Source organism: Chlorocebus sabaeus, chromosome 25 (genome assembly GCF_047675955.1).
Source record: "Chlorocebus sabaeus isolate Y175 chromosome 25, mChlSab1.0.hap1, whole genome shotgun sequence".
NCBI lineage: Eukaryota > Metazoa > Chordata > Mammalia > Primates > Cercopithecidae > Chlorocebus > Chlorocebus sabaeus.
Genome location: NC_132928.1, coordinates 21,899,407 through 21,919,147, shown reverse-complemented (window position 1 = coordinate 21,919,147; position 19,741 = coordinate 21,899,407). Strand labels below are relative to the sequence as shown.

General features: G+C 39.7%; 1 protein-coding gene across 2 annotated transcripts in view; it reads left to right on the top strand.

Annotated features, from left to right (window-relative positions):
* CR1 (complement C3b/C4b receptor 1 (Knops blood group)) overlaps positions 1 to 19,741 on the top strand; it is a 214,650-nt gene that overhangs the window by 65,248 nt on the left and 129,661 nt on the right. For both annotated transcript variants that reach the window (XM_073011539.1, XM_073011538.1), the window contains exons 20-27: positions 2,015 to 2,100; positions 4,243 to 4,641; positions 6,675 to 6,851; positions 6,939 to 7,041; positions 8,314 to 8,399; positions 11,033 to 11,260; positions 13,977 to 14,156; positions 15,254 to 15,353. In XM_073011539.1, coding sequence (XP_072867640.1) covers positions 2,015 to 2,100; positions 4,243 to 4,641; positions 6,675 to 6,851; positions 6,939 to 7,041; positions 8,314 to 8,399; positions 11,033 to 11,260; positions 13,977 to 14,156; positions 15,254 to 15,353 — 1,359 coding nt within the window. The remainder of the gene's footprint in view (positions 1 to 2,014; positions 2,101 to 4,242; positions 4,642 to 6,674; positions 6,852 to 6,938; positions 7,042 to 8,313; positions 8,400 to 11,032; positions 11,261 to 13,976; positions 14,157 to 15,253; positions 15,354 to 19,741) is intronic.

Genomic DNA, 19,741 nt, shown 5'->3' with positions numbered 1-19,741 from the left:
TACAAAGAGATTTACTGCCAAGAAACCAGGGAAACTTTCTGAACACTCTCCTTTTCATATTGGTAACAAGATTCAATTGTACAAATACTTCTGTGAAACTAGCCATGAAGTTTGTATGTGAATGAATATATGAATTCCGTGTGTTTATATATTTCATTTCATACATGTGATATATATATACATAAACATATATATATATATATATATCTCACAATGAATATTGCAGAAAATTAAAGCAAAGAGTAAGAGGAGTTAACCAAATTTTCCCTGAATGCAGCAGGGAAAGCTGAAAAGGAGAAGACAGGCAGGCACAGTGACTCACACCTGTAATCCCAACACATTGAGAGGCTGAGACAAGAGGATCACTTGAGCCCAGGAGCTCGAGACCAGCCTGGGCAACATGGCAAAACCCCATCTCTACAAAAATGTATAAAAATTAGCTGAGCGTGGCGGCGTGGCCCTGTAGTCACAGCTAGGCAGGAGACTGAAGTGGGAGGATCACCTGAGCCCAGGAGGCTGAGGCTTCAGTGAGCCGTGATGGCACCCCTGCACTCCAGCCTGGATGACAGAATGAGATCCTGTCTCCAAAAAGGAAAAAGGAAAGACATATGTAACACAGTGTCAGGATTCAAAATACATGTAACAAAAATTCTAGAAGGGTAAACAAATAAGCTGATACCTAGCCATCACTAGGGAAACTTCTGTGTTTCAGGGATAGAGAAAAAACCTCAGATTCCAGAAATAAAATGTGAAAATATAATACCCGCAAAAGAAGTAAATTTATTGGCACCACATTGATTCTATACAACACTAAATGGTATAAGGTAGCATTTCTATTGCACCAAGTTAATACCTAGAGGCTCCAGATACACATTAAAGGATAAGCAAAGACACAAAAATTGTACCATTTAAGTATGCTTCCCAGGCAATTCATGAGCAAATTTTTAAAAAGGAGAATGATGAATTCCAAAAGAAATTTCAATAAGATAGGATATTGGTAAAAAGAAAAAACAACAATAAAAAAAAGTACACATAAAAATTTGGCAATGTAATCATAATTTATTAATAATCTCTCTAAACTCATAGAACATATCAATAAAACCAGAAAATGTGAGACAGTAAGAAAAGGTAGGCTAGACTTACATTACAGAAAAGATGAGTAGACTCACTATATAGAGTTTGACTCTAAAATTGAGAAAATAGATTTAAATACCTGTTGTGTGCATATTTATAATATACATGCACACATATAAAATGAAATTCCTCATTGGAAAACATATGAAGTTTAATTTCCAAATTATTAGAATGACTAAAACAGCTGAATTTATCTCTTCCATATAGCAAGTGAGAGGGAAGGAAAAGGCAAGGAATGCATTTATGTCTTCCACCAGAAATAAGCCCCTCATGTTTGGGTCAGGTCATTTTATTCATTGCTTCTCCACATCCTCATCATTGGGCATCATGAAATCCATGAAAAAGGCAGTGAAAGAATGATGATGAAAGCAAATCAAATGTATCATTTATCTCAATACGTGTGGTTTAATCTTCTTGTTGAAAGACAAAGTCTACTAGACAAGATCAAAAGCAACAAATCTTGTATTTAAAAAAACATGTCTCAAGTAAGATGACATAGTATTATGCACACACACACACACAAATTACGGGAAAATGCAAACAAAAAATGGCAGAAATAGCATTTAAAGAAAATAGAATTTATGAAAAAAAATTGTCAAACAGGTCTACAAAATAATTGTTTTATTTTGGCACCAGGTACAGCCCACAATGAAGCCAAGATATTAAGAAGCAAAGTGGGCCAGGAGAAGTTAGAGCAAAAATATCTCTTTCAATGAGAGAATAGGAAAAAGAAGTAGAAAAGCTGGGAACAACAGGTAAAGTTTAGGCTAGGCCTTAGACTTCTCCTACATTGTAATCCTTCTGGTTTGCCACATATGCATGCTGTGAGGACGTCGATGAGGCATGTACAGCACAATTATTTTCCACTGTTTGCCTTTAGGCACCGACTCATTGGTCACTCATCTGCTGAATGTGTCATCTCAGGCAATACTGCCCATTGGAGCACGAAGCCGCCAATTTGTCAACGTGAGTTGAAGTCTCTTTCCCCATTCACCCCACTGTTTAATCCTAGAGTTGTCCTCCTAGAATCACAAAGAATGAATCTCATCCCTCTTGGAAATGGTATCCTTCTGATATTTGAAGAATCCAGTCATACATATCCTTAAAATGACTCACAGCATCCCAAACTTCCACCTTCACCTAGAAATGCGTTTTTGTTTTTTTCTTATCTTGAGGTGTAATTTATTTTAAACTAGTCTTGAGCTCATTTAAACAGCCCCCAATTTCCTCCTCTGTTGGTTGAACACCTCACAGTTTGAAGAGCATTTTCTTCAGTGAAGTCAACAAATACAAAGTCAGTGAAAGAAACCCTATATCCTCTCTGCAAGCTCTTAGTATCACATCGGATATTCAAGCCATGCAGCTCTTCCTTCCTTCTTATTCTTTGTCTAAACAGGATCATGCCATCTTCCCTGTGAGTTGTTTGGAAGATGAGCTTTCTACATTTTGGGGAGCAAAGGGAACCAGCAATTGCCAGCTAAAAAGGAATATAAAATGTGTATAATCCTGCATTTGGTGATGGTGTGAGGAAATCAGCAATTTCAAACCCAGTTGGTGGGAGGATAAGTAGCAACCAACTTTATAGAAGGCCAATATACTGGCTGGGCACTGCCCCACAGTAGAGTAGGACACAGTATTCAGTTCTTCCACGATCAGACCAGATTGGGCGCATTCAGGGTGATAGGGCTGTAAATCAGTGTCCAGTTATTTTTATTACTTCTGAATCTGTAAGTATGTAGTTTATTATATGTAATATTGTATATTTGTGTTTTGTCTTTATTAGTTCTGCCAGAGTTTTTTGTCTTATTATTTAATAAAGATGCTATACTGAGCCACGTGTGGTGACTCAAACTTGTAATCTCAGCACTTTGGGAGGACTAGGTGAGCAGATAGCTTGAGCCCAGGAGTTCGAGACCAGCTTGTACAACATGGTGAAACCCTGTCTCTCCAAAAAATACAAAAACCAAGCGGGCATGGTGGCACACGCCTATAGTCCCAACTACTCAGGAGACTGAGACGTGGGAGGATTGCTTGAGCCAGAGAGGTTGAGGCTGCAGTGAGCCATGATCGGGCCACTGCACTCCAGCCTGGGCAGCAGAGCAAGACCTTGTCTCAAAAAAAATGCTATACTATATGCTTTATTATATTAATATCCAATACCACAAAGGCAAATGCCTTCTATAGAGAGAGAACTAAATTAATAATGGTGAGATAACATAGTTAAATTCTCATTTAGCGGGAGAAATAAAAACATAGACTATAGGCTAGGCACAGTGGCTCAGGCCTGTAATCCCAGTACATTGGGAGGCTGAGGCGGGCAGATCACTTGAGATCAGGAGCTCCAGACAAGCCTGGCCAATATGGTGAAACTCCATCTCTACTAAAAATACAAAAGTTAGCCAAGTGTGGTGCTGCATGCCTCTAATCCCAGCTACTCAGGAAGCTGAGGCAGGAAACTCGCTTCAACTTGGGAGACGTGGGTTGCAGTGAGCCAAGATCATGCCACTGCACTCCAGCCTGGGGAACAGAGTGAGACTGTTCAAAAAACAAAACAAGCAAAAAAAAAAAAAAGAAAAAAAAAGTGGGCTCTAATAATATGTGGACACATTTAGTGAAATAAGGCTAACTGAGTAGAGCAGAACTCATACTATTTTACAACTTTAAGAACATGTCTGTACATTAGCAAATATTAGATGAGAATAATATTGTCAATATTTACTTATGGTAATTTGGAATTAAAAAAAAAAACTGTTAGCAAAATTTACTATAAAGTGTAATTATTAGAAACCAGGCTGGGTGCGGTGGCTCATGCTTATAATCCCAGCACTTTGAAAGTCCAAGGCAGGCAGATTGTTTGAGGCCAGGAGTTCAAGACTAACCTGCCCAACATGGCCAAATCCCATCTCTACTAAAAATAGAAAAATAAACCAGACACAGTGGTGCATGCCTGTGACCCCAGCTACTCGGGAGGTTGAGGTGGGAGGATTGCTGGACCTGGGAAGTGGAGGCTGCAGTGAGCTGTGATTGTGCCACTGCACTCCAGCCTGGGTGACAGCAAGACTCTGTCCCAAGGTTTTGTTTTGGTTAACTTGCTGCTTCTTTTTCCAGGAATTCCTTGTGGGCTACCCCCAACCATCGACAATGGAGATTTCATTAGCACCAACAGAGAGTATTTTCACTACGGATCAGTGGTGACCTACCGCTGCAATCTTGGAAGTGGAAGGAAAAAGCTGTTTGAGCTTGTGGGTGAGCCCTCCATATACTGCACCAGCAAAGATGACCAAGTGGGCATCTGGAGCGGCCCGGCCCCTCAGTGCATTATACCTAACAAATGTACGCCTCCAAATGTGGAAAATGGAATATTGGTATCTGTCAACAGAAGCTTATTTTCCTTAAATGAAGTTGTGGAGTTTAGGTGTCAGCCTGGCTTTGTCATGAAAGGACACCCCCGTGTGCAATGCCAGACCCTGAACAAATGGGAGCCAGAGTTACCAAGCTGCTCCAGGGGTGAGTCTGACTGAGGCCTAGAAGGTCCCTGCAAATGACATGCATTGCTGTTGGATCAGGAGATCAGTATTTGTTCAGGGGGAGGGATGTGTGGTGAGGCGGGTGGGAAAGTAAGTTTTGAGGGAAGAAGCATGAAATTAAGAATCAGGGGTGTGCGTGCACCCATGCATATGTGTCTTCATTTTGAAAAGCAAGGCCTTAATTAGCCAAGAAAAAAGCTATTTTGGACTGACTTATTAATCACTTCTCAGGGCAAAGTAACAGCTGCAATCTCTCTCAATTATATTGAAAAATTATATGGACTTTATGGTCAACTGTGCACTAAGCACTTTATATGCATTTTCTCATTCATTATTTACAACAACAGTTTGAAATTGTGCTGTTGTATTATCCATTTAATAGTGACATCAGCTTGGTCTTTCAGAGGTTAAATAAATTAGCCAAATCACATGTTCTAAGTGAGACACCCAAGATTTTAAAGGGCAGGTGTGTTAGACCCCAGAGTCTGAATGTTTTGTCTCTTGCCATACTTCTATCAGCATCCATTGGTGAAAGAAAGAGACTGGCTTACAAAGACAGAAATCATCACCTCATAATAGAGACAAAGACCTCAGAGTTTGTCTACAATGGTCTGCCTCCTACATTTTATTTTTTTTTAATTTTATTTAAAAACTATTTATTAGAGTTGAGGTCCCACTCTGTTGCCTAGGCTGAAGTACAGTGATACAATCATGGCTCACTGCAGCCTCAAACTCCTAGGCTCAAGCCATCCACATCCTACATTTTATCCCTAGGAGTCTAAGTCAAGAGTGAACGTAACTTGTTCAAAGCCAGTTAAATATTTCTAAATTCATGTTTAATGAAGTATATTAGGTTGATGTTAAAATGGGTTCTGATGCCCTAAGCATGAATGAACATGACTATAAATAAAGGCAGATGTTGAGTCAAATACTCTCCAAATAATATGCTCTCTGGTGACAAAGGACTGGTTTATTTAAGGGCTTATGTTTTTGATGGCTCATCTTGTCTACTGATGCCACAATAGCTGGCTTAGCAGCTGAATGGGAGGTGTTATGGCTGATACGTAGGGACAGAGAAAGAGCTTACAATTCTTCTACCAACCCATGTTAGCCTTGTGCAACCACTGAGCTGGGAAGACGAACAGATAAAGGGATATAAAGATGGATGTGTTGAGGCAGGAGATGGGCAGGGATTATGTTCTGGTCACAATCCTGCTGACCAAAACAGGCTCTGGCCCAGACAGGATGAAGTGAAAAAACAGCAGGAACCAGCAGATGGCGATGAAAGCAATTGCCAGCTGCCCTCATAGTCCCATCAGCACCATGACAGTTTACAAATGCCATGGCAATGACCTAGAAGTTACCACCCTTTTCCTGGAAAGTTCTAAATAACTCGCCCCTCAATCTGCATTGATCCATTCCTTAATTTACATGTAACTGAAATGGGTTTACAGGAGTATAAATACAGTTGCCTGCCAGCAGCCCTTATGTTGCTGACTCTGAGTGCACTGTCTGTGAGTTAGCCCTGCTCTGCAAGTGGCAGCGCCCTTCACTAAAAGATTGCTGTCTGGCACCACTGGCTCATCCCTGAATTCTTTCCTGGGTGAGGCAAAAACCCTTCCAGAGTAAGCCCCGATTTGGGGGCTTGCCTGTCCAGAAACAGTATGACTGTACTTTAGTCATTGGTGTGCAATCAGAGAAATTGGGGGAAATCTGTAGAACAGACTTGGTCTCAGGTGACAGTCTCATTACCTGACTAACAGTGGTACAAATCGGGATTACCTTCCTAGGAAATATGTAGATGGAGAATCCACCAATACTAATAACTCCACATTGGATAGCCAGAGCTAGGAGAAAATACCTCATGCCCTGTAGATTTACAAGTGAATTTGGGGCCTTGTGCTAGGGAGAATTGGGTTCTATTTCTCTATGTCTGACTAGCTATGAGGCCTTCAGGAAGCATAGGAAATTCCCCCGTAAGTAACAAGTGCTCTGGAACTGTCCTTTCCACAGTGTGTCAGCCACCTCCAGAAATCCTGCATGGTGAGCATACCCCAAGTCATCAGGACAAATTTTCACCTGGGCAGGAAGTGTTCTACAGCTGTGAGCCCGGCTATGACCTCAAAGGGGCTGCGTCTCTGCACTGCACACCCCAGGGAGACTGGAGCCCTGAAGCCCCCAGATGTGCAGGTGCCTCAACTCTCTAGCTTCCAGATTGCTCTCTTTACCCCGCACATGGAGGTCTTACTCCTATTTTTTCTTTTTTTCTTCTTCTAGTGAAATCCTGTGATTACTTCTTGGGTCAACTCCATCATGGCCGTGTGCTAGTTCCATTTAATCTCCAGCTTGGGGCAAAGGTGTCCTTTGTCTGTGATGAAGGGTGAGTATGATCCAGAATTAAGATCAAGGACTTAGCACTGGAGAGTGACTCTTGAGCTCAAGGATCAATCCAAAAAGAGGGCTGACCTATGAAAAGAAGAACCCAGGGAGATTAACTTCTGGAAGTGTAGTTTTAAAATAAGGGTAGGGACTAAGTGACACTACTATCAAGAGATAAAGAAATGAAGAAAAAATGGCACATATAACTCAGTGTCAAGTATAAACAGAAATACAATCACCAGTCCAGAAAAGGGGACTGGCCTAGTGGAAAAGAAGTACTAGAGGAGACTAATATCTGAAACAATGATTGGAAAGTGTGGTATGAACCAGCTGGATCCATGAACAGAAGTTTAAAAAGCAAAAAGCTCAACTCAATTGATTTCTCACTTATAGAGGCTCAGAAGTAAAATCATTTTGGAAAATGTGCAGCTTCCAGTAAGGGACAAAGAACAAACAATGGCAAGAATACAACAGATCTTGAAAAAAAAAGTATATATATACACATACAGAACGTTAGATGTATGAATAAATAATAATTTGCAGACATGAAGAGAGAAATAACTATTCTAGGGGGTTGTTAAGAAAAGTTTGATATATAAGAGAAAGTTGTGTATAAGATAAAATAGCATGCAAAGAGTATTTCAAAAAACTTTTTTTTTTTTTTTTTTTTTGAGATGGAGTCTAGCTCTGTCGCCCAGGCTGGAGTGCAGTGGCCGGATCTCAGCTCACTGCAAGCTCCGCCTCCCGGGTTTACGCCATTCTCCTGCCTCAGCCTCCCGAGTAGCTGGGACTACAGGCGCCCGCCACCTCGCCCGGCTAGTTTTTTGTATTTTTTAGTAGAGACGGGGTTTCACCGTGTTAGCCAGGATGGTCTCGATCTCCTGACCTCGTGATCCGCCCGTCTCGGCCTCCCAAAGTGCTGGGATTACAGGCTTGAGCCACTCAAAAAACTTTTAAACAAATAAATAGTGGAATTTGGAATAGGAATGAAAGAGTAAGTAGAAATATTCTAAAATCCAATTATGTATGATTGACAACTTCGCCAGCTGTTATTGCTTTGTCCTCACTGAAAGCTACACTTTTTCCAAAAAGATTTTGCTTCTGAGCCCCTGTCAATGAGAAACGAAGTGAGATGAGCATTTTCACCTGTGCTTTAGCTTGAGCAGTAAAATGTTAATTATCTTAGGGATTCTCAGGGAGGAGGTTGAGATCTGTCAATGAACGGAAGAGAGAAATGGTACATTCACCCAGCCACTACTGCTTTGTTCTTTAGGTTTCGCTTAAAGGGCAGTTCCGTTAGTCATTGTGTCTTGGTTGGAATGAGAAGCCTTTGGAATAACAGTGTTCCTGTGTGTGAACGTGAGTAGATGGAATACTTGTTCAGTCTGTATCTTTCTTTTTTTTTTTTAATGTGGTTTGCCCCATGGGATTATCTACTGTTGGTCCCGCTGTTTATGCCTACTTTTGATAGAAATAGTTCTTTGTTGGAATAGATACAAGCAATGTTTTGGGGAAAAATAAACCTGAGAATCATGTGTTTTGGGTACCCTCCTATAAATATTTATGAGGAGAGTCTGTGCTATAAATAGAGAGAAATGCTTCATAGAAATAAATGTATGGCAAGATGCTGGGCTAAATTTTTCTCTTCTTTCCTGTCAAAAGTAATAGTCATACTTCAACTTTTCACTTCTTCCCTCAATCATCCATTTAGTCACATACTCATTCTTTCAACAGAAAATTATTTGAGTACCTACTATGTGCCAAGCAATCTTCTGGGAACTGGGAATATACCTATAAATAAGACAGATAAGTCCATGTTTAGATTTTTGTGCAAGGATAAAGTTAAAAATCAAAGACATGAATAGAAATGTTCAAATGATACTAAGTGTTATTAAGAAAATGCTCTTAATTGAGTCAGTGCTCTCAATTGAGAAAGTAGCTGAGAACCCAAAAGGCAATTGTAGTCAAGCAAACCTCTGGGTGTACCTGAGGGTTCACGCTGGGAGGCTGTTGCAGCAATCTCATCAGAGATGTTGGCCCAGGATAGCAATTGGGAAAGATGATGATAAGTGATCAAATTCTGGATATATTTTGAAGGTGTAGATGACAGAATTTGGTGATGGTGCTTAGATAGAGGGTGTGAAAGAAAGAGAAGAATCATAAACAGTTTCCAGGTTTTTGGCCAGAGCAACCGCCAGGGTAGGATTTGCCTTAGCTGAAATGCAGGGGACTGCGTGAAGTTTGGGAAGGGGGAAATCAAAAGTTACTCTTGGGACATAATTTTAGTGTTCCTCTTAGATATCCAGATGGATATGTTAGAGAGTCCCAGGCTGCCCATAGATATGTAGAAGCCCTCATTGTATATGTTATGCTTGAAATCAGGACTGAAAGAGATCTTCACCTAGGGAGTGAGTGCTGCTAGAGAACAGATGCATGGACTGAGCCTGGATGTCCAGGATTAAGAGTTGAAAAGGTGAGAAGGAATCAGCAAAGGGGATTATAATGAAGCAGCCACTGCAATAAGAGAAAACACAGGAGGGTGAGGTGCCCTGGAAGCCAAGGGTGTAAATTCCTTTAAAGGACTAGATTAATCAACTGTGTCAAATTCCATAGAGAGGTCAAATTAGGTGAGAACAGAAAATTGATCTTTGAGTTTAGCAACTTGGAGGTAACAAGTGGCAGTTTCAGTGGAGTACTGGCAAACACTAATTGGAATGAATTCTAGGGAGAATAAACAGAGGAACTGTAACAGATCATAAACAGTATTTTAGAGGAGTTTTCATGTAAAGAGAGTAGAAATAGGACTATAGCTGGAGAGGGAAATGGCAGCAAGGGGGTTGCTTTTGATTTTTAAGAGGGCAGAAAATAGTGTGTTAAAACCAGAAACACTACTATGTCCAATCTATCCATTCACTTCTTCACTAAATTAATCAGAATATTGGTTCCCCTTCTGATCATAGCTATTAAAAATACATGTTTACAATAGAATTTCGCTCAAATGAATACTTTGCCTTAAATTATTTCAATGTCTTGTACTGATTTATATGATGAAACTTGATAATTTCATCTTACATTGTTGGAAGTCAGCTATTTGACAATCTTAACTTCCCTGGAATAGTTAAGAAGTATGAAAGAAAAGAAAGAGAAAATACCCTAATGAACCCAACATATATCTGAAATTGCTTACTAGAGTGTAAACATTGGTTAAGCTATTTTAACCTTTGATTAGTTTATCTATAATTCTTTTAAACTGTAATATCCTCTTTCCAAATTCAAAGCAAATTAGAAAGGGGAAGGATGTCCCCAAAAGAGGCATTCCAAGGAATAAATGTGTTTGTTTAGTGGGGGGGGGGGGAAACCTTTAAAAACCAATGAGTATCTCAAAAAACCATAACATTCTTGAGCCTTTTGAAACATATACAGGAGTACACAGTATATTTTATTTCATTTGACAGCATTACTGTAATCTTTCATCTTTATTTTGAAAATCATAATCTGGCATCATCAAGAAAAATTAAATCACTGATACACAAATAATAAATGCATAATATATTTTAGAAAGATGTCTCTAGGATGAAGATTCTTGATGTCAAAGATAATATTTATCTTGTGCTTAAAACAGTACTTGACATACAGCAGATTATTTAAAAAAATGCTTGTTGAATTAACGGATGATTCCCCTTTAATGTGACTATGAAGATTTTTATTTACTTTAAAGGAATATACCCTTTATTATTCAGAAATATTAACTATCTGAAAAATTTAGGATGCTTAATTTGGCAATGGCTTTTGTAATAAACATTGATTTAGTTGTCATTTCATTTAGCTCCATCTTAGCAGAGGTCTAATACATTTATTTTGCAGTTTCTACTTTCCTTAAAAAAAAAAGTATGCTTAATTGGCAACACAGTCATAGTATGACAACTGTAGAATCACCTTGGATAATAATTGAAAATTTTTTATGGAATTGAGAGCTCTTGTTTTCTTTCTAGATATCTTTTGTCCAAATCCTCCAGCTATCCTTAATGGGAGACACACAGGAGCTCTCCTTGGAGATATTCCCTATGGAAAAGAAATATCTTACACATGTGACCCCCACCCAGACAGAGGGATGACCTTCAACCTCATTGGGGAGAGCACCATCCGCTGCACAAGTGACCCTCAAGGGAATGGGGTTTGGAGCAGCCCCGCCCCTCGCTGTGAACTTTCTGTTCGTGCTGGTCAGTATCTGTTTCCACATATCCTAAATGGGTTCAGAATATCTGGACCCATCCCTCATGTTTCTGTAATAAGACTATGGTATGTTTTTGTGAGCTTAACTTTGTCGTAAGTGGAAATGACAAAATTACATACCATAGCTAAAACAGATGGGTTTCAGCAGTGCCAAGGTATGTTTAAATCTATAAGATGAGAACTCTTCTTGCTGGTGGAGTGGAAGAGGGTGGGGTAATGGGACTGAGGGGAGGGGTGGAGGGAAGGTAGTAGGGCGCAGTGATGTAATTCAGGAAGAAAAATGTATTCACTGGAGAGGACATGAAAACAACTGCCTATGAACACTAACCAGTATCTGTATAATTGACAGACACTCTCCATAAGTTCATGAGGGGTACATGGGCATGCAAAGTTCAAAATTGAAAATGTAGATATTATTTAGCTAAGGTTTTAAACTAGTGTTCTGCTGCATGGGCTAAGTAACCAAAAAGACACTCTTCGTCTTGACTTAACGTTTGTCCACTTGTCAGCTTGCCTCCAGGTCATCTCAATCTTTGTAGTTGAACTGTTCCACTCAGGGTAAGAAGAAAGGAAACAGTAGCCCAAAGAAAAGAGTAGAAAAAGGAAGAGTCTGTTTCTTCCTAAGGAGGGGGAGAAGTCGCCTAGTCCTTTAGGGCAAATATTAGGTCTTTTCCAGAACAGAAGCTGTAGTAGATTAGGGATGTGGCACCAGCCTTGGAATATTCCATTATCCACAGGAAAGCCCTGAGAGAGAAGAACAAGCCAAGGTGAAAAGGCTAACCCTGATGACAGGCATTTAACCTGTCTGTTACCTTTACCCTCCAACTGAGTGCTACTCATCAGAATCCAGTAAATTTTTTTAATGCAAATGCCTAGACCCCAGTGAAGGCTTAATGAATGAACAGATGGAGGAAGTCTTCTCCAAAAGGAAGGGAGTGGAGTTCAGACTCTATTTGAAAATATGCAGCACATGGCTGGGTACAGTAGCTCACACCTATAATCCCAGCGCTTTTGGAGGCCGAGGTGAGAGGATTGTTTGAGGCCAGGAGTTCAAGACCAACCTGGCCAACACAGCAAGATCCTATCTCTATAAAAAATAAAATTAAAAAATTGTAAAACAAAAAAGTAAAACTACGCAGCACACAATATACTCTCTCAAAAAGAAGACATAGTAAATGACGAGTTGATGGGTGCAGCACACCAACATGGCACAAGTATACATATGTAACAAACCTGCACGTTGTGCACATGTACCCTACAACTTAAAGCATAATAATAATAAATAAATTTTAAAAAAAAAAAAGAATAAGAAAAGCAGATTGGAGAAAGATAAAAAAAAAAAAAAAAAAAGAAGACATAGCTTCTTACAGGAGGCTGATGGCTTAGTCTGTTTTGTTCTGGTTCTTTTTTTGTTTGTTTTGTTTTTGTGTGTGTATGTACTTTTTTTTTGAGAGAGGGTCTTGCTCTCTTGCCCAGGCTAGAGTAGAGTGGTACAATTATAGTTTACTGCAGCCTCAACCTCCCTGGCTCAAGCAAGCCTCCCATCTCAGCCTCCCAAATAGCTGGGACCACAGGTGCATGCCACCTCGCCCAGGTAATTCTTGTATTTTATGTAGACCGGTTTTCATCATGTTGCCCAGGCTGGTCTTGAACTCCTGGGCTAAAGCAATCCACCTGCCTTGGCCTCCCAAAGTGGTGGGACTACAAGGCGTGAGCCACCATGCCCACCCTATTTTGTTTTATCTTTAAATGCGTGGTTTAGCATCAGAAGAAGAACACTGTATTAGTTTCCTAGGGCTGCTGTAACAAATTACCACAAACTAGGTGGCTTAAAACAGAAGAAACTTATTATTTCACAGTTTTGTAGGCTAGAAGTCTGAAATTGAGATGTTGGCAGGGGTATTTTCCCATCTTCTAAGGCTCTAGAAAATAACCAATTCCTTACTTCTTCCAGCTCCTGCTGGTTCCTGGGATTCCTTGGTATTCCTTGGTTTGTGGATGCATCATTCCAATCCCTGCCTCCATCATAGCCTTTTCCCCTGTGTCTCTATATTTCGAATCCCTCCACTTTTTCCCTGATAGGGACACCAGTCATTGGATTTAGGGCCCACTCTAAGTAAAAGATGATCTAATCTCAAGACGCTAACCTTAATTCTATCTGAAAAACCATTATTACAAATAAGTTTCTATTCTGAGGTTTTAGGTAGAGATATCTTTTGGGAGAACATAATTCAACCCACTACAACAGGTATCTGCTATGAAAGGCCAGAGAGGCAGTTTATGCTGGGCACCCTGAGAATGGAGTAGATGGAGAGAGATAATAAAATATGTCTTGCTACTCATGAGTGAATTAGCACAAATACATGAGCATTTGAGCGGTTAACTGAGGATATAGGCACTCCGACAGGAGGTCTGACATATGAAACTACAAGCTGGAGTTCTTGTTTTGGTGAAATAAGGGAAGAAAGATCAGAAAGCTGAGTGATCTTCCAAATAGTAAAAAAAAAAAAAAAAAAAAAAAAATTCCGCTGAGTAGATGCCGTTGAAAAGTTTATGCCAAGGTAATATCAAAGAGAAGAAAATCTTTTGCTATTTTTGTAAGTCTGTTTCTGTGATCCACCTATCAGCTTAATTGGAGAGAAACAGGAGGTAGGGTGGAAGTCTCTCTGCTAACTTTGATATTCCTGTGGTTTTGTTCTCCAGGTCACTGTAAAACCCCAGAGCAGTTTCCATTTGCCAGTCCTACAATCCCAATTAATGACTTTGAGTTTCCAGTCGGGACATCTTTGAATTATGAATGCCATCCTGGGTATTTTGGGAGAATGTTCTCTATCTCCTGCCTAGAAAACTTGGTCTGGTCAAGTGCTGAAGACAACTGTAGACGTAAGTAACCCCTCCCTGGGAACTACTTCATGTCTCTTAAAGCATAGATGGGACCAGGCTTGGTGGCTCACGCCTGTAATCCCAGCACTTTGTGAGGCCAAAGCTGGCAGACAGCTTGAGCTCAGGAGCTCGCAACCAGCCTGGGCAACATGGCCAAACCCCATCTCTACAAACAACAACAATAAAAACAGTGTGGGATTTGATTCAATTTGCTCAAATTTTGGAGGCAAGATGTCTATATTTGCCCAAGGTATTTTGATAAAGGGTGGTCTTGTACATCACCCCTTTTTATTGCTCAGAGTTCCTGAACCTTGACTAGATGCTTATTTCATGAGAATGGCTCTCACAAAAGAATTAGAGAGAAAATTTATATTCACTGTAGATCATCCTTGATGGCTGAAACCATGAAATGAATGAAACAGGGGTACAAAAGAAATTTATGTGGGTTACAGTGAACTGTGCTTGGCTAACTAAAAATAGGGGAGACATCCCAAATTTTGAGAACTTTGATTTTGGCTGGTGGAATGAGAGTACAACACTTTAGCCATAAATGACTTGTTTTGTTTTGTTTCTGTTGTTGTGTTTTTTGTTGTTGTTTGTTTTTTTTTTCCTGAGATGGAGCCTCACTCTATCACCCAGGCCGGAGTGTGGTACGATCTTGGCTCACTGCAACCTCCTGGGTTCGAGCAAGTCTCCCTGCCTCAGTCTCCTGAGTAGCTGGGATTACAGGCACCCACCCCCACGCCCAGCTAATTTTTGTATTTTTTAGTAGAGATGGAGTTTTGCCACGTTGGCCAGACTTGCCTTGAACTCCTGACCTCAGGAGATCTGCCTGCCTTGGCCTCCCAAAGTGCTAGGATTACAAGCGTGAGCCCATACATAACTTTTATTGGGAGATGTAAGGTAGTCTTTTTTAAAGTGGTGTTCTGTAGCTGCATGGTTCTGAAGTTGTCTGCCAAGTTTCTTCAAAGCAGTCAATTCCATTAAACAATTGGAACTGTATATGCTGTTTAGTATGCCACACTCCAGTTTGAACCTTACAAACAAAGGTAAGTTGAACTCTACACTTAATCCCAAATTCTGCTTCTTCCCCCTAGGAAAATCATGTGGAACTCCTCCAGAACCCTTCAATGGAATGGTGCATATAAACACAGATACCCAGTTTGGATCAACAGTTAATTATTCTTGTAATGAAGGGTGAGTTGAGAATACCATCTCTTGAATATGAGTTCCAGAACAGCAGAGTCAACTTTGGATCCAGTCTCAGATAGACAAACTAAACTATTGCTACCTTTACTTTAAAAGCAAGCAATAGGACTTCTAGATGGAGATGATACCTTGGACATAGCATATTATCAAAGGAATACAAAAAAGGAGGAACAATATGTATTGTATTGTAAACCAGGTGAGGGCACCATGTTCCTGTCAAAGATGGTACATGTGAAACCTGGTCAGGCATTCATTGGATGAAAAGGAGCAGCTTACAAATAAGTGAAAGGAAAAAAGTTAGTTGAACCATGCGAACCTCCTTAACTGAGATCGGTAGGTACTACTGTTGAGTTGGAGGACTCTGAGGCAGGGTTTGGGAGGGTAAATCTTAATTGTAACAGAAGCTCTAGAAGATAATGCATCAAAGTGCACACAAAGAGGAGAACACTATGGGGTTCTTGTTCTTGACTTCTCCTTGGGACAAGTAGCCACACCAGAAGCCATTGCCTCGACTGAGAAGGGGCTTTTAAAGACCCTGGAGTGGACCTCCAGCAAACTCCAGTAGGACTGCAGCAGAGGGGCCTGTTAGAAGAAAAGCTAACAAACATAAAGGAAGAGCATTAACATCAACAAAAAGGACCTCCACATGAAAACCCCATCCAAAGGTCACCAATATCAAAGACCAAAGATAGATTAATCCACGAAGATGAGGAAAAACCAGCACAAAAAGGCTGAAAATTCCCAAAACCAGAATGCCTCTTCTCCTCCAAAGGATCCCAACTCCTTGCTAGCAAGGGAACAAAACTGGATGGAGAATGAGTTTGACAAATTGACAGAAGTAGGCTTCAGAAGGTGGGTAATCACAAACTCCTTCAAGCAAAAGGAGCATGTTCTAACCCAATGCAAGGAAGCAAGAGCCTTGAAAAACAGGTTAGAGGAATTTCTAACTAGAATAACCAGTTTAGAGAAGAACATAAATGACCTGATTGAGCTAAAAACACAACACAAGAACTTTATGAAGCATACACAAGTATCAATAGCCAAATTGATCAAGTGAAACAAAGGATATAAGAGATTGAAGATCAACTTAATGAAATAAAGCATGAAGACCAAAAAGAATGAAAAGGAATGAACAAAGTCTCCAAGAAATATGGGACTATGTGAAAAGACCAAATCTACATTTGATTGGTGTACCTGAAAGTGCTGGAGAGAATGGAACCAAGTGGGAAAACACTCTTCAAGATATTATCCAGGAGAACTTCCCCAACCTAGCAAGACAGGCCAGCATTCAAATTCAGGAAATACAGAGAACACCACAAAGATACTCCTTGAGAAGAGCAACCCCAAGACACATAATCGTCAGATTCACCAAGGTTGAAATGAAGGAAAAAATGTTAAAGGCAGCTAGAGAGAAAGGTCAGGTAACCCACAAAGGGAAGCCCATCAGACTAACAGTGAATCTCTCTGCAGAAACCCTACAAGCCAGAAGAGAGTGGCGGCTAATACTTAACATTCTTAAAGAAAAGAATTTTCAACCCAGAATTTCATATCCAGCCAAACTAAGCTTCATAAGTGAAGGAGAAATAAAATTCTTTACAGACAAGCAAATGCTGAGGGATTTTGTCACCACCAGACCTGCCTTACAAGAGCTCCTGAAGGGAACACTAAACATGGAAAGGAATAACTGGTACCAGCCACTGCGAAAACATACCAAATTGTAAAGACCATCAACAATATGAAGAAACCACATCAACTAATGGGAAAAATAACAAGTTAGCATCATAATGACAGAATCAAATTTACACATAGCAATGCTAACATTAAATGTAAATTGGCTAAATGCCCCCAATTAAAAGACACTGACTGGCAAATTGGATAAAGAGTCAAGACCCATTGGTGTGCTGTATTCAGGAGACCCATCTCATGTGCAAAGATACACACAGGCGCAAAGTAAAGGGATGGAAGAATATTTACCAAGCAAATAGAAAGCAAATAAAAGCAGGGGTTACAATCCTAGACTCTGATAAAACATACTTTACACCAACAAAGATCAAAAGAGACAAGGGCATTACATAATGGTAAAGGGATCAATGCAACAAGAAGAGCTAACTATACTAAATATATATGCACCCAATACAGGAGCACCCAGATTCATAAAGCAAGTTCTTAAAGACATACAAAGAGACTTAGATTCCTACACAATAATAGTGGGAGACTTTAACACCCCACTGTCAATATTAGACAGATCAACGAGACAGAAGATTAACAAGGATATTCAGGACTTGAATCACCTCTGGACCAAGCAGACCTAATAGACATCTATAGAACTCTCCACCCAAATCAGCAGAATATACATTCTTCTCAGCACTACATAACACTTATTCTAAAATCAACCACATAATTGGAAGTAAAGCACTCTCAAAATGCAAAAGAATGGAAATCATAACAAACAGTCTTTCAGACCACGGTGCAATCAAATTAGAACTCAGCATTAAGAAACTCACTCAAAACCACACAACTACATGGAAACTGAACAACTTCTCTGAATGACTACTGGCTAAATAATGAAATTAAGGCAGAAATAAGTAAGTTCTTTGAAACTGATGAGAACAAAGACACACTACACCAGAATCCCTGGGACACAGCTAAAGCAGTGTGTACAGGGAAATTTATAGCACTAAATGGCCAGAGGAGAAAGCAGAAAAGATCTAAAATCAACACCCTAACATCACAATTAAAGAACTAGAGAAGCAAGAGCAAACAAATTCAAAAGCTAGCAAAAGACAAGAAATAACTAAGATGAGAGCAGAATTGAGGAAGATAGAGACATGAAAAAAACTTCAAAAAATCAATGAATCCAGGAGCTGGTTTTTTGAAAAGATTAACAAAATAGACCACTAGCCAGACTAATAAAGTAGAAAAGAGAGAAGAATCAAATAGACACAATAAAAGATGATAAAGGTGATATCACCACTGATCTTACAGAAATACAAACTACCATCAGAGGATACTATAAACACCTCTGTGCAAATAAACTAGAAAATCTAGAAGAAATGGATAAATTCCTGGACACATACACCCTCCCAAAACTAAAACAGGAAGAAGTCGAATCCCTGAATAGGCCAAAAACAAGTTCTGAAATTGAGGCAGTAATTAATAGCCTACCAACCAAGAAAAGCCCTGGAACAGATGGATTCACAGTCAAATTCTACCAGAGGTACAAAGAGGAGCTGGTACCTTCCTTCTAAACTATTCCAAACAATAGAAAAAGAGGGACTCCTCCCTAACTCATTTTATGAGGCTAGCATCATCCTGATACCAAAACATGGCAGAGACACAACAAAAAAGGAAAATTTCTGGCCAATATCCCTGATGAACATTGATGCAAAAAAATCCTCAATAAAATACTGGCAAACTGAATCCAGCAGCACATCAAAAAGCTTATCCACCATGATCAAGTTGTCTTCATCCCTGCGATGCAAGGCTGGTTCAACATATGCAAATCAATAAACGTAATCCAGCACATAAACAGAACCAATGATAAAAACCACATGATCATCTCAATAGATGCAGAGAAGGGCTTCAAAAAAATTCAACAGCCCTTCATGTTAAAAACTCTCAATAAACTAGGTGTAGATGGAATGTATCTCAAAATAATAAGAGCTATTTATAACAAACCCACACCAATATCATACCGAATGGGCAAAAGCTGGAAGCATGCCCTTTGAAAACTGGCACAAGACAAGGATGCCCTCTCACACCACTCCTATTCAACATAGTATTGGAAGTTCTGGCCAGGGCAATCAGGCGAGAGAAAGAAATAAAGGGTATTCAAATAGGAAGAGAGGAAATCAAATTGTCTCTGTTTGTATCTGACATGATTATATATTTAGAAAACCCCATTGTCTCAGCCTAAAATCTCCTTAATCTGATAAGCAACCTCAGTAGTCTCAGGATACAAAATCAATGCAAAAATCACAAGCATTCCTATACACCAATAATAGACAAACAGAGAGCTAAATCATGAGTGAACTCCCACTCTCAATTCCTGCAAAGAGAATAAAATACCTTGGAATACAACTTACAAGGGATATGAAGGACGTCTTCAAGTAGAGCTACAAACCACTGCTCAAGGAAGTAAGAAAGGACACAAACAAATGAAAAACATTTCATGAACATGGATAGAAATAATCAATATCGTGAAAATGGCCATACTGCACAAGGTAATTTATAAATTCAATGCTACCCCCATCAAACTACCAATGGCTTTCTTCACAGAATTAGAAAAACAAACAAACAAACAAACAAAAAAAATGACTTTAAAGTTCATATGGAACCAAGAAAGAGCCCGCATAGCCAAGACAATCCTAAGCAAA